Here is a 13,557-nt window from a genome sequence, read left to right on the forward strand (position 1 = left end):
AAATAAAAGCAGAAAATAAATTGTTACCCTTTGCAACGAGCAACAAGATGAAGAATAGTATAGAGTCTACCTACATTCACAAGGCCATTATTTATTTGGTGATCAACAGCACCAAAGAAATAAAAAACAAAAAATGTTTTATTCCCAACAAATACAAGTCATATCATAGATACACATATCTGAGCATACGCATGCAACTTATTCGTAATTTTGATACAGAAGATTGATAGGTGATTAGTTGAGCACTTGTGAAATCTATATTTTCCTAAGATGGCAATCTCAAATGGAGTGTAGAGATAAAGATGGATATAAGAGATGTTTCAAAACCTGCTTCTTCCTCATTATTTAGAGATGATAGGACCTCTAATTCCTCTGTAAGTCCTAAGTAAAAAATTTATCCCATGGTGAATCTGAATCTGTAAATTAAGGATCAAAGACAAGTCACTAACGTTTTGAATCAAAATTATATCTCAAGATTCAGTCAACTAGAAACAATCTAAAAGCATTCTGAATGGAATCTACAAGTTTAGGGAATTTTGCCTTCAGGAAACTGCCCTTCCGAGTACAAGCAAAATAACCAAATTTAATTTTTAAAGGTTAATTATTCTTGGCTATTCGTTCTGAAATGAAAGTTTTTTTTTATTCAAGTGATTCATCTTAGGCCACTTCATTGCACGTAGAAATTTTTTTATTTTTCCTTAAAGACTTCAAAGTCAATTTAGTTACCTACTCTATAGTCGATTAGCTGGACAAGCAACATGGTCTTATTTACTCAAAGGTATTTTACAATCTCATAACAAATAAGAAAACAGACGTTTTAGTATGGTAATGTATACGCCTTTTAAGAAGACAGGATTCGAGGGAAGATTGATTTCCTTACACATGATAGTTTCTAATTAAAAAAGGCATCTAAGAGTCAATTGATTCTTTGAATGATTCATGATTCTAGTTCCAGTTCTAGATAAACAGAAGTGCTTAAAGTCCAAGAGCTATCAAGTAATTGTGATTCAAGAATAATGAAAAAATATATTACTGAAGACCTATATCTAGAATGGTGATTCTCTGATAGATTCAGACAATATCAATGGTATAAGAACGGTTACGCAGTGTAAACCACATGAATTTTGTCTTGGAAGTAGTCTTCAGCACAACATGAATCCCCATTCGTTTTATTTGATGTTTTACATTTAAACGTGATTTTTTTTTTTTGGAAAATCTATAACGCCACACTGTTAAAGCTTTCGCAGAAGAAGGATTCAGGATGAACAATACGTTAGCGAATCTTCTAAAAGTGAAATTAGGCATCATAATAAACATGCCTGGCTTTGACGGTGCTTTATTAAAAAATAAATATATTCAAGAAGTAACAAAGAAAAAGGCATATGCACCGTAATCGATGCGGCTAGAGTTGCCAAAGCTATCAGTGAAATAAGGCACGAGTTCCACAGTGGCACCGTGAAGATCCGGCGGTAGAAATTTCAGCATAAAGGACTCAGCATCTGAGCTCATTCGCTCGTGCCACGTGCGATACGCAACGTTCCCATACCGAGAGGATTGGGGGGCCGGTGGGATTTCATCAACATAATCACTCAGAGTCTGGAGAATGGAAATGATAACTTCGACGGTGGAGGAAACATGGCAGGGATCTGAAAGCTTGCGGGATTTGATCGACTCAGAGAGTGAAACCACGAATCCGAGAAAATTGTGAAAAACGGGAGAGGAATGGAACCGAACGATGTCGTCTTGGGAGTGGATTACCTTGGAAGGGGTGGCGAAGTGGTAGGGAGGGGAAAGGAGGTCCACCTTCTGAGGCTGTGGCACCGGAGTACGGATGATGGCCTCTTTGGTGTTGGTGGGTGGATTGGGGAGGTTGACGGCTGGGAAGCGGATGGGGATGTAAGAAGGGGTGGCGGATATGTTCGGCGGAGGGGGGAAACAAGTGGGTCCACCGCAGTTGGCGCAGGTTGTGGGTGGTTGTGAGAGGTTTGATTGCTCTTGGTGGTGGTGATGGTGGTGGTGGTGGTGGTGGTCGTGTGGCGGTTCCATTTGAATAGTTGAGATGTGAGGGCAGACAGGCGTAGAATGTTGTAATGTGGACTACAGAAAATAAAAGTGATTTTTAGATATACGTGTTACATATGTATAGCGATGAAACAATTTTCAACAATGGCAAAACTAAAATAATTTTCAACTTCCATAACAAAAATATTCACTTGTCCTTAAACATCTCTTCCAACATAATATTTCCGTCAAAATCACTAAAAATATTAAGCCCCTGTTTGGCCCCTATTACGTGGAAAAATTAATGAATGAAATAATATTTTTTGAAAAAATGAGTAGTTGAAAAAAAAAGAAAAATTTCGATTTACGTGTAATATTATTTTATGAAAGATTGTGAAATTTAAAATAGAAGAAAGAAAAATAAAATATAATGTAATGAAAATTAATGAGCTCAAACGGGGACCAAGGAGATGAGTTGTTCATCTACTCATAATTCAGCTCACGTCAAGCAGTGATCTGAAAACACAAGCCCGCTTGCCGACTCGAGTAAGCGAGCTTGTGAGCAAGCTAACGAGCTCATGGGACAAATCAACCCACATTTTGTTAAACAAGTCGAGCCCAACAGACAAGTAGAACAACACGACTTCCTCCATTTAAAACCCCTAAAGATAGCTGAACTATAAAATTTTCAAAATTACTCGCCACCAATTTCGGCTCACACCCTCCTTGCATATTTCTCAATTTTTATTTTTCAAGTTAGTTATTGTGTCCTTAATGTCTAGATGCATATTGAAAGAAGGTTGATCGCGTCTATTTTCTCGACTCTTTAGTTTCTTGTTATGTCAGTTAAGATCTTATTTGCTTTAATTACAAATTTTTATATTTATGATTGTTGTGTAAACGCCTGCTTTCTAGTTAGTGAAAGGATTGATAAAAAAAAAAAAAAAGAGTCAATGAGTTCGTGAGATACATTCTTTTGTAATCCTTTCTTCTTCAACAAAGGCAAAATTATAGTTCCAACTATTCTCCTCCTTTGAAGATAAACACGTTGATTCAAGGTTTAAATGCCATCGGATGTTACAACAAGAAGACATACTTATTGTATGGGAGCTACTTGCTTCAACTTCGCTTGTAATATTGCCCCAGTTTCATCTGCAATGCTTTTCTTCTTAGTGGCAACCTGCATAAAATGAAGGGCCAGTTACAGAACGAACACATCGAGGGTGAAACAAGAACATGTTCGATAGAATATTGTTTATTCAAACGAAATGAATACAAGAATTTTGTTCTCAAATTGCGCATTAAGGACCTATTTGGCAAGACATTTGAGAAGCGAAATTGCATCTAAAACTAAGCTGTTGCTTTTGAATCTATTTGAATAATTTTCTAAAAGTGTTTTGCCGGGCAAGAAGAGCTTTTAAAAGAAATTAGCGTAAAATAACTTTACTTTGGAAACTCTTCTACGAGAAACAAAAGCTTTGCCAAACAATTCCTAAGTACCTATTGGCAATATTAAGTGAACTGAAAATGAAATTTTATTATAGTAACCGACTCCTGCTTGCTTCAATTTAATTCAACTGCAAAGGTATTTGATATTTGAATTTAATCCTACAAGGACATTGCCTTGGTAGCAGAAAAAGTTTCCTATTGGTTATATTCAGATAAGATTTTAAACTCCAAAGCCAAGGGAAATGCAACATCAAAAGTTCATGAGGACAATGGTCAGGGAAAGTGTAAAACCTCGTGGTTTAAAGATAGAACGGAACGTTTCAAAAGGAAACAAAATATACTACAAAAACGTACCTCAAGAAGTTGATCATAATTAGACTTGAGCAAGTTAATCTTTCGCTCACAGTACTCTTTTCCTTCCACCATTGTTTTCTGCTCAAACAAAAACAATGCAAAGACTGTTAGGACTTAAGATCTTAAAAAATAGAAGAAAAATAGACCATAACCTCCAATTCAAAGAGAGTGCCATGTTCAAGAAAGCAGTGAAATAATGTCCATTTTGTCTTCAAGTACTTGTTACATCAGAACAACTTATTTTACCTATATTTCCCATTGGTATGCAGAGCCTAATCATGTTATACAATTGTGCTCTCAGCTGTAGATCAGGTCACACTAATATTCCTACAATATAAAGAACTTTTCATGGGATCGATTGTGTGACAGCAGTGAGAAAACTTGTGCTGCTCCTCTATTTTGCAGTGAAACCTGGTGCCAGGTGAACATAGTAGCTATCAGGTTCCAGTTGACCACAATAAATGCGTGATTGCTTTGTTTGTTTCTGAATATATTTGATTTATTATTGATCTTGCGAGAAGGAATAAAAGGTTTATATACGATAACACACCTAAATACCTCTTCGTTACTAGCATCTCAGCAGGCTTTAGGCCCAACAATAAGAAATGAAACTTTCCCTAATGTTGGCCTGTTTGAACTCACAAGATCGGAGCCAATATTCAGATCATTGGTTTAGGTGACCTAGGCAGAATTGAGGCTTAAATAAATAAAACCTATATTCTCTCTCTATATTGCTTCGATAGGAAACAATATATTTATTAATCAAAGAATAACTTCACAGCTATCAAGAGGACAAGATATCCTCCATCCATAAAAATAAAGAAATCAAGAAAAATCACACCTTTCCAAAAAATAACAATTAAAGAAAAGGAGAACAATAAACTACTTTGATGTAGATGCCCGTACAGACGCTAAAAACTAGTCCCCGTCCATTCTCAACTAAAAAATATCTTGTGCTTTTTGTTCAAAATAATGCAATTTCTTTACTTCCATATTACACCAAAAGTCGACAATATTATCTTACCCAAAACCGAACCAGTATGTCCTTTCAAGTGAAAACCACTATGCCCTGGAGGAATACCCAAGGAAAACAGTTTCTTATGATAAGTGATAACCTACTCATGACTAGCTTGCAAAATCACAATGCACATTGAGCGCCATGCTGAGAGAAAGCAACATGGGCATTTCCTACGTGTTCAATATGAGACCAGCCAGCCAATCAAACACCTTAATCTTGCAATGGACACATAATTTCGAAATGGAACTGGGTAGAAAATGGATCACAAGAGAAATAAATTAAGCCTGTAGCTTAAAAAATTGATAAAATCTAATTTAAAGTCAACAATTAATTTTAACCACACATTTCATAAAACCCGCTACTTTTATCAATTTTTCTACCATACATTTTATCAACTTCATCCAAAAAAAAAAATAAATAAATAATAATAATAATAATAATAATAATAATAATAATAATAATAATAAAATCAATTAACAATTAAGTATTGCTCCAAAACTTGGGTCATCCTACTGGCTAAAACTTAAGCAATAATCATGCACAAACTTGACAGCAAAACAAAATAGTATGAAAAACGTGAATATTAAAGAATCAGATATTTTTCAGAATGAGACGTATGAAAATGGAATTTGTGACTCAGTTGATGTTGGATTTTATGCGCAATATTAAAAAGATGAAAAAGTAAATCAACACAAGAATTTTACATGGTTCGACGGTGTGCCTACATCCACGAAAGCGAAGCGGGGATATCTTTATTCAACAGTGAGAAATAGGGTTACAACATATTAATTATACTAACCCTAGCCTGGACCTATATAAGACTTAAAGACCTGTATGGGAAATACCCCTGTACCTTACTGCGGGGGTGTTGCCCCCGCACCCCCAACACATTCAACGTCCCTAACAACCAGATAGTGAATTAAACACAGGCAAGGTCAATGTTGTCGCTCCACTCCACTCCGTACCGGCATCGGCCCATTTAATCAAGGACCTGTGTTCCACTCTATATAAGCTACATGCACAACGGTTGATCATTCATAGTTGAGAAAACTTCTCAATCTCCTTCATCCAATCCCCTCCCAACAACACTCTAACAAACCTCAAGAGAAACCATTCAAACTCAGAGATTTGAAGTCTCAGACAAAAACAACAGACTTTAGGCTCAAAGTCTAGGCTATCGCAGTAGTGGATCAGTCTGAAGAGAATAACCATGCAGGATTTTGAGAAAATCAAACAGATTCAAGGAGATTGATGTTAAATCATTAGAATTCCACCCCCAACCCATTCAGCGTCCCTAACAACCAAACAACGAATTAAACCCACGCAAGGCCGATGTCGGAGCGGAGAAAACCTGTGTTTTGTTCTATATGAGCCACAAAACCATATGTATCAAGCTCTCCCATTCTTAAGGCCTGAAGCTTGAGAATGAGTATGAGACACTTAAGGAAAGAGCTGATTCCATGCGTGGTTTTGCGTGGAAAAATAATACTCAATTGATTTGAAAATCCAAGACTTTTAGTTTTATATGACAGCACCGAATTCATGCTTCAAAGAAGGGTTCCAACCAAGAAAACCAATTGACTTGCTTGCTTTATAATATCAATGCTTGACCAAGTATCAGAATCTGAAGCATTCACTAAGCTCAACGAGGAAATTGTCGGANGACTTGCTTGCTTTATAATATCAATGCTTGACCAAGTATCAGAATCTGAAGCATTCACTAAGCTCAACGAGGAAATTGTCGGAAAAGGAGAAGTGTGTGGGATAACTAATAAGTTATCAGGATAAATTTCATGTTACAGTGCACTTTGCTGACTTTGATGAATGGACATAGTGATAGTTCGGTTAAGTCCTGAATAATTTTCCAATCGCAAGAGGTTTTGTCCACGAAGTGCAGGTTCATGCAAGATTTTGAAGAAGCCAAGCTTCAGTGCTTTTGTTACTAACTGATAATGGGATTAATAAATGTTTTCAATAATAATGATCTTACATTATATCCAGGTCACAATAATATAAACTTTGATGTTGGGCAACTGAAGGGCTGCCTAACACCCAGCGTATGAGAAGAACTTGAAGATGTTCTTGAATCAAATTCTTGCAACTCAAGGAGGCGGTTATCAGAAATTCTACTCAAGGAAGCCATTTATCAGATGGTAATAGGATTATGAACGCATTAGTGCTCAATTCTAGCATTTACTAATTTACAAGCATTGCCATTCCAATAGCTTCAGATGTGAGTTTTTGAATAAGAAGAGAAATAATGGGAGAAAACTGGGTCCAACAAAATATCAAATAAGAAATAAGAACCAAAATGTCAAATAGTTCATTCAGCATTGTTGATATGAGATTGATACCTCTGTAAAAAATTTCAGCTATTAACGCTGAGTAAGGACCTAGTGACATTGGTTTTAATGTATCACTACATAGTTTGTGGTTGACATATTCATTAGCATCCACAACCCACCTAATCACCAAACAACTTTCAGTGGAGGAGCCAACAAACGACAATTTATCTTCATCTTGAATGATATCTGAAAGCAAGTAATAAATTAAATCAGATTTTTTTTTATTTTTTTTTTTTTCCTTTCTTGCATTTTCGTTTTCCTTTTCTCAAATTACAAAAGCAATACTAGGCACCGGTATAGAAATCTTTAATTAACAAAATTTTGAAATATAATCTCTGTACCACCATAAAATATTTTAAGAATAGTTTTGTGTAGGAGAAAAACTATTTCACCCTAGACTACCAAGAACATCTAATTTAATACATGACTTACAAGATACAACAGATAAAACTTTGAAACTAGATATACAAACAGAAGATACATTTATCACGAAAACTAGTATGACAGTGAATAAACTCCCAAATTTTCCACGCATTACATTGAATAAACTCCCAAATTTCCAAGCATTGTACAGAAATTTAGGACTAACCTCTATAAAGTAACCAGTGCCTACATCCACCAACACCTTATCAGCATCATCCAGCGATCCAGGAACATAAAGCGACGCCGTCAAAGGTACCAGCATTTTCTTCCCTTAACCCCAAAATTTTCAAATACAAATATTTAATAAAACTATAATACGCGTGCATACGGAAGCTTTTAATATTTATTTTTTGTATACAAGAATAACAATAGTAATACCTTGGGGGCGGAGGGAGAGGTCGTGGAGGGCTGTGGAGGCGATTTCGAGGCGGGCCGTGGCAGTGCGAATGTTGTTGAGGCTGTCCTGAAAGAGGTTGAATTCGAGATCGGCTTGCTCTTTTAGGGCTCTAAGCTGCTCCAAACTCATCTTCTCCATCTCTAACCCTACTCCTGCTCCTCTCGATGCCATCCTCCCTCAATTACTGCTGCTGCACTACGCAGGGCTCTGTTTGGCAGAGCTTCAGTGAAATAGAGTGATTTTTTTCTTAATATTTATATAGATATATTTTTAAATAAGACAACAATCATCAAATGCCCCTATAGCTCAGTGGTAGAGCGCCAGTCTTGTAAACTGGAGGTCTGTAGTTCGATCCTGCATGGGGGCATATGTTTTATTTTTCTTGTCTTATTTTGTTTTATTTTATTTACTTGAGTCTGGATTTTATTCCACGCTTTTTCATAAGACTTTATAGTACATTACTTCATTTAGCTTGCCTCTCCCATGACTTTCCGGACCAACCAAATCGAATATGTTATGTTAAGTCTACTCTACATTTTAAAAGCAAAGCATGCAGCAAAATTGAGCAATGGATCTTAGAAGAATTCCACCTTTATGATTAGAAAATTGGTTTTGAGACATGAAATTAAGTTATATTTAGTAGTTTTAAGTATGTATTTTGACAATCCGAAAGCCTATTGTGCTGAGTGTCAAGTACTTCATTGATCTTAGTTTAAAATCCAAAGTTCTCTGCTAAAGTGGCATTTGGGAGAATATGTGCAAATTCAATTCAACAATATCACATTTATTGCATTGTCCACTGAAAGATGACCTTCCTACATACCAAGTTTGTAAGAGTAGGCAGAGAAGAGTGGAACGTTCTCCAGGAAGAAAAAATAATAATCTTAATTTTCGGCAGGATATTGTTCTTTGTACAATTATACAAGTGAGACGAATCATGTTGATGTCAAATAAATTTTAATTAAATTCACATCTAAACATGAAAACAAAATCGAAGCAAGCTTGTCATTTTGAATTCATCATTTAACCATGTTTAAATTTATAAGGTGTTGTGAAGTTTTTCATTAATTTCGACGACAAATTCATAACTACTGCCATTATTATTCACGCGTTCCATTGGAGACTAGCATTCATCTTTATAAACTAGTTATTAATTTGTCGAGTGACACGTTTTGGTCATAATGTTATCTAATACTGCATACCATTGTGCAAGTACAGTTCAACACAGCCTTCCCTCCAAAATAACTAAAATTCTTATTGAAAGGCATACGAAAATAAGGTTCATAGGACAGTGATTCAACTGAAAAAATTAATCAAGCCTCACTTGGAAGAACATTCAAGAAATGATAAACTTCCTCCTCGTCGATTACTCCCACGTCTGTTGAACAGACTGAACAGCAAACCCGTTTAAATGTTTCAGCAGCAACAGAACCAGTTTCTTTCTGAGACCCTCTTTTGTTCCGTTTTCGCTTATTACCTGGTTCTGACAATTTCTCACTTGTAATCTTGCAGTTCACTACAAAAATTGCGCGGTACTGGGTCACATATTTTTCATGCCTGCAAGAAAATTGGGAAAGATCAGGATTGTGGTTTAATCATGTTTACTATTTTGTGAGCAAGGATTGTGCTGGCAAGAACTAAGAAAAGAAGGAAGTATGATTCAGAAAGTCATATTATATATTTCCGTAATGTTGCTCAGATGTATATTGCTAAAAAATAAATAAATAAAAGAACTGGGCCAAGATGCATCTTTACTTGGCAACATATGTTCATCCAAGTTACTTCAAGGAGGAAGACGTCAGTCCATCACCACAAAGTAATTTGCTTGAGTTCAGGTCGTCCAGACTAAGGAAAAGAACTATACCGAATATTGTAGTGGCGGTACTAATATTTTAATGTGGATCTAGTTGGTTTCAGCCAGCACAAGTAGAAACTAACTTCCAGAATCCCCAGTTTTCTCTAGAAAACCAGCGATGCATGGACCGGCTTGTTTTGCAGACTACTCAGCACATAAATGAAGAGTTCATTCTGAATTCAGCTGTTGGATGAGGGCCTTCCAAATCAACAGAATGCAAATGTAGCTACTGTGGACCCCAAAATAGATAGGATTTCTGTCACCAGCGGCCAAATATGGATATATCATGCAATTGGGAATCTCAAGCGCAACCGAAAATCTCCAATTATTTAAATAAATTTAGAGAATGAAACATATATAGATCACGCTGCTTTGACAGAACTATTAACATCTTTTATTTAAGGAATCATCCACATCTTAATATCTAATCTGAACTAGACCCGGTGAAAGGATATGAGTATGCATAAACCTTCTTATTCAACATTTATGAATTAACAGTCAAGATCTCTACGTAAATTTCACAGCATCCCAAGCCATTTCTTCTTCAAGTACATGCTTGCTGCTGAGAGAGGATTTGAATATGATGCCGACAAAATCTAGTGATCTGCAGTGAAATGTGGAATGTAGAATCTCAGATCATTTGTTTCTAAGCTCACAAGCCATGTAGTCATCTGGACTTGTTTGTGAAGTTTAAACGGTTTGAAAACACCATATAGAGTGCTAATATATGGATGCAGTATTTGATTTGAGCAGGTCCCTGTACATAGAGCTTTTTTCACTTGATTTTTCCCTTCCCTAACTTATTTGTGGTCTGCTTCTACCACAGCAGAAACCTTCCTAGGGTAGTTCTTGACTAGGAACTAGTGTATATCAACTATCAAGAGCATTTCAATATAGAATCAATCAGTATTACAACTGCAGTTTTAGAATCTCGTGCATGTCCATATCTCTTGGATACTAAATATCCCTGCCATCTCATTGAAAATAAGAGTAGTTGACAATTTTGTTGGATGCAAAATTAAACTGAATGGAAATAGAACTTCTGTTATTGAGCGTCTCTGGTGATAAAAGGAGGCAGATTTATCTGGCAAACATCCCCTGCCGATGATAGCTATCAGCAATAGCTCTATACTGCTGATGATGATTAGTTCCATGAAGGTTTTTTCTTTGCAGGGGACAAGGTGTGGAATCTACACTATCATAACCTAGGACATCCCTCTGAACATAATGGTAGACTAAAACCTAATATAGGGAGTTCTTAAATCATTCTCGAAGAACTGAAATCATGTGCTATAAGAATAATCATTTAAGACTTGTTGCAACACTTCACAAGGAAGATTATTGAACTTTAACAATCTACTTAGAAGACTACATAGCGCTTGGACTTAAATCGTGAACTATTGAATGATAAAATCCATGTATTCGAATAAGCAAACCACATTTTCTTCTTCGTATTAAGAACTTGAAAGTTGAACTCGGTACCATATATAAAATCAAAAGAAAGATCATAGTGGTTGCTCTAGCAATTAAAAGGGAAAGACAAATTCACGCAGTACTTTACAACAAAATCTGATACATGGATAAAGATGTATATGCGGGATATCAGCATACCTTTGGCAATCTAGACAAAGGGTAGTAAAGCAAGCCGGGCAGCTGAGCACAGCATCAGAAATGTGGCCTTTTCTTTTCTTTTGGGCCCATAATTCATCCTTGTCATCAAGTTTGGGATCATAAAATTCAGGTTTGATAGAGTAGTCTATTTCATCATCATCAGAAACTAAAAAATCACCACAAACGGCCAAAAATCAGAACTACTACTATAAACTATTTGATTGTTGTCAGAAATACAACAATATGAAAAAAGGAAGAAATTAGTTGCCGCTGCAGCAACAAGAAACTAAAATCAGTAGTCAGAAAATTATATGTGAATGTTTAGCTAAGCCATAAAAATAGTAAATTACTTGTAAGCAACTCTATTCTTTTCTTACTTTACAAAAACAACCGTCTCCCAAAAAGAGCTCAAAAGAGGCATTTTTTTGGCTTTTAAGCTACTTATTTCAAGTTCCATAAATTAAAAAAATTATTTCTTTTCAAACTCCCTCTTTTACTTATAAGAAAACTTTTAAGTTAGCCAAACGTGCTGCTTGAGCCCTACGCCTGTAACTGTTGGTGATTAGTGTGCCATTAGCATAAAAGTTTCTGAAGCAAATTTGGTGGAATTAACGTACGAATGATAACAATAACAGCAAAGATATCAAAAAAAGGGTTATTTAGGATCATCAATTTCACCTGTTTGCTGCGAATTAGATGGAGAATTTTGTGCTTCAGTTTTTTCCTCGTGTTCTCCATTCATCTCTGTCCCGTAAGCAGGGTGTGACGTTGCGGGCTCCGTCATCGGCCGCCGATTCAGTTCTCGAAGTAGAAACAGCTGGGGAGCGATTTTTCTTTGAAATTTCACTTTTTTTGGGAAAAAAAAAATATTATGAAAAAGCTATAAAAAGAAGTAGATGTTATAAAATGAGAAGAGGAAGATAGAGAAAATAAAAGAGAATTGACAAAACTCAATAAATGTTTTTTTTTGTATATTATTGAAAATTAAAGTCCTATATTTATATGTAAAAATTAGGGATATAATGATAATAATTTTTAGGACTACACGGGTTTAAATGTCATTCACCAATAAATTTTAATGGAATTTCCATTTACAACACTCCCCCTTGAATGACATATTACAAAGGTAGATGTTATAAAATGAGAAGAGGAAGATAGAGAAAATAAAAGAGAATTGACAAAACTCAATAAATGTTTTTTTTGTATATTATTGAAAATTAAAGTCCTATATTTATATGTAAAAATTAGGGATATAATGATAATAATTTTTAGGGCTACACGGGTTTAAATGTCATTCACCAATAAATTTTAATGGAATTTCCATTTACAACACTCCCCCTTGAATGACATATTACAAAATATCTGTCTCGTTAAAATATTGTTTGATAAAAATTCAATGGGAAAAAAATCAAACTAAGGAAAAATAGTACAGTTATTTTGGAGTTTTAAAATTAAATGCTGCCTCATTAAAACCTTGTTAGGAAAATCCAATGGGACAAAACCTAAGCGAAGGAACTACTCCCCTGATGTTGATCACTGAAAATCTTTGAGTCGACGCATTCCAATCTCATGAACTAATTTCTTGAATGTAGATGTTGGCAGCGCTTTTGTGAATAGATCAGTCACATTGTCACTTGAGCGAATTTCTTGAATATCAATGTCATAATTTTTCTGAAGTTCACGTGTATGAAAGAATTTTGGAGAAATATATTTCGTCCTGGCGTCTTTGATATAGCCTCCCTTAAATTGTGCGATACAAGCTGCATTATCTTCAAATAAAATTATTGGACTATCTTTTGTTGAAGTCAATCCACATGATGATTGGATATGATGAGTCATATTCCTCAACCATACACATTCTCGTCCTACTTCATGATTGCAATAATCTCAGAATGATTTGAGGATGTTACTATCAAGGATTACTTCACATATCTCCATGATATAGCTGTTCCTCCACGTGTAAACACATATCCTGTTTGTGATTTAGCTTTATGTGGATCGGAGAGATAACATGCATCTGCATATTCCACTAAAGCAAATCCTGACTTTTGAGAATAAAACATTTCCATATCAATAGTATATTTTAGGTAACAAAAAATATGTT

General features: G+C 35.4%; 3 protein-coding genes and 1 non-coding gene across 4 annotated transcripts; 1 reads left to right on the forward strand and 3 right to left on the reverse strand.

The window, feature by feature from the left end:
* Positions 1-18: 18 nt before the first annotated feature.
* On the reverse strand, positions 19-2,159 carry LOC111376541 (serine/threonine-protein phosphatase 2A activator-like). Its single transcript, XM_022999511.1, has 2 exons — positions 1,389-2,159; positions 19-416 (listed from the first exon to the last, which is right to left on the reverse strand). Exons 1-2 carry the CDS (start codon positions 2,044-2,046, stop codon positions 382-384), a joined length of 693 nt encoding a protein of 230 aa, XP_022855279.1. The 5' UTR covers positions 2,047-2,159; the 3' UTR covers positions 19-381.
* A 773-nt stretch (positions 2,160-2,932) lies between these two features.
* LOC111376542 (probable prefoldin subunit 5) lies at positions 2,933-8,195 on the reverse strand. The gene is made up of 4 exons (XM_022999512.1): positions 7,969-8,195; positions 7,757-7,860; positions 3,805-3,882; positions 2,933-3,181 (listed from the first exon to the last, which is right to left on the reverse strand). The coding sequence occupies exons 1-4, from the start codon at positions 8,156-8,158 to the stop codon at positions 3,098-3,100; spliced, it is 456 nt and encodes a 151-aa protein (XP_022855280.1). The 5' UTR covers positions 8,159-8,195; the 3' UTR covers positions 2,933-3,097.
* Positions 8,196-8,282: 87 nt separating this feature from the next.
* Positions 8,283-8,354, forward strand: TRNAT-UGU. The gene has a single exon. It is a non-coding gene; the product is annotated as a tRNA-Thr (tRNA).
* An 863-nt stretch (positions 8,355-9,217) lies between these two features.
* LOC111376543 (E2F-associated phosphoprotein) lies at positions 9,218-12,322 on the reverse strand. Its single transcript, XM_022999513.1, has 3 exons — positions 12,132-12,322; positions 11,454-11,619; positions 9,218-9,544 (listed from the first exon to the last, which is right to left on the reverse strand). Exons 1-3 carry the CDS (start codon positions 12,235-12,237, stop codon positions 9,301-9,303), a joined length of 516 nt encoding a protein of 171 aa, XP_022855281.1. The 5' UTR covers positions 12,238-12,322; the 3' UTR covers positions 9,218-9,300.
* Positions 12,323-13,557: the final 1,235 nt, after the last annotated feature.

The sequence above is a fragment of the Olea europaea genome, unplaced genomic scaffold (genome assembly GCF_002742605.1).
Source record: "Olea europaea var. sylvestris unplaced genomic scaffold, O_europaea_v1 scaffold1515, whole genome shotgun sequence".
Lineage (NCBI taxonomy): Eukaryota > Viridiplantae > Streptophyta > Magnoliopsida > Lamiales > Oleaceae > Olea > Olea europaea.

Coding starts and splice junctions, on each gene's coding strand:
- LOC111376542 (XM_022999512.1), bottom strand. CDS start 8,158: ATGGCATCGAGAGGAGCAGGAGTAGGGTTAGAGATGGAGAAGATGAGT. Junction 3,883..7,756: donor GCACTGGTTACTTTATAGAG/GTTAGTCCTAAA, acceptor TTGTTTGAGCAG/AAAACAATGGTGGAAGGAAA. Junction 3,182..3,804: donor ATTATGATCAACTTCTTGAG/GTACGTTTTTGT, acceptor CATTTTATGCAG/GTTGCCACTAAGAAGAAAAG.
- LOC111376543 (XM_022999513.1), bottom strand. CDS start 12,237: ATGACGGAGCCCGCAACGTCACACCCTGCTTACGGGACAGAGATGAAT. Junction 11,620..12,131: donor ATCTAATTCGCAGCAAACAG/GTGAAATTGATG, acceptor GTGATTTTTTAG/TTTCTGATGATGATGAAATA. Junction 9,545..11,453: donor CTTTGTCTAGATTGCCAAAG/GTATGCTGATAT, acceptor ATTTTCTTGCAG/GCATGAAAAATATGTGACCC.
- LOC111376541 (XM_022999511.1), bottom strand. CDS start 2,046: ATGGAACCGCCACACGACCACCACCACCACCACCACCATCACCACCAC. Junction 417..1,388: donor CTCTAGCCGCATCGATTACG/GTGCATATGCCT, acceptor CTTAATTTACAG/ATTCAGATTCACCATGGGAT.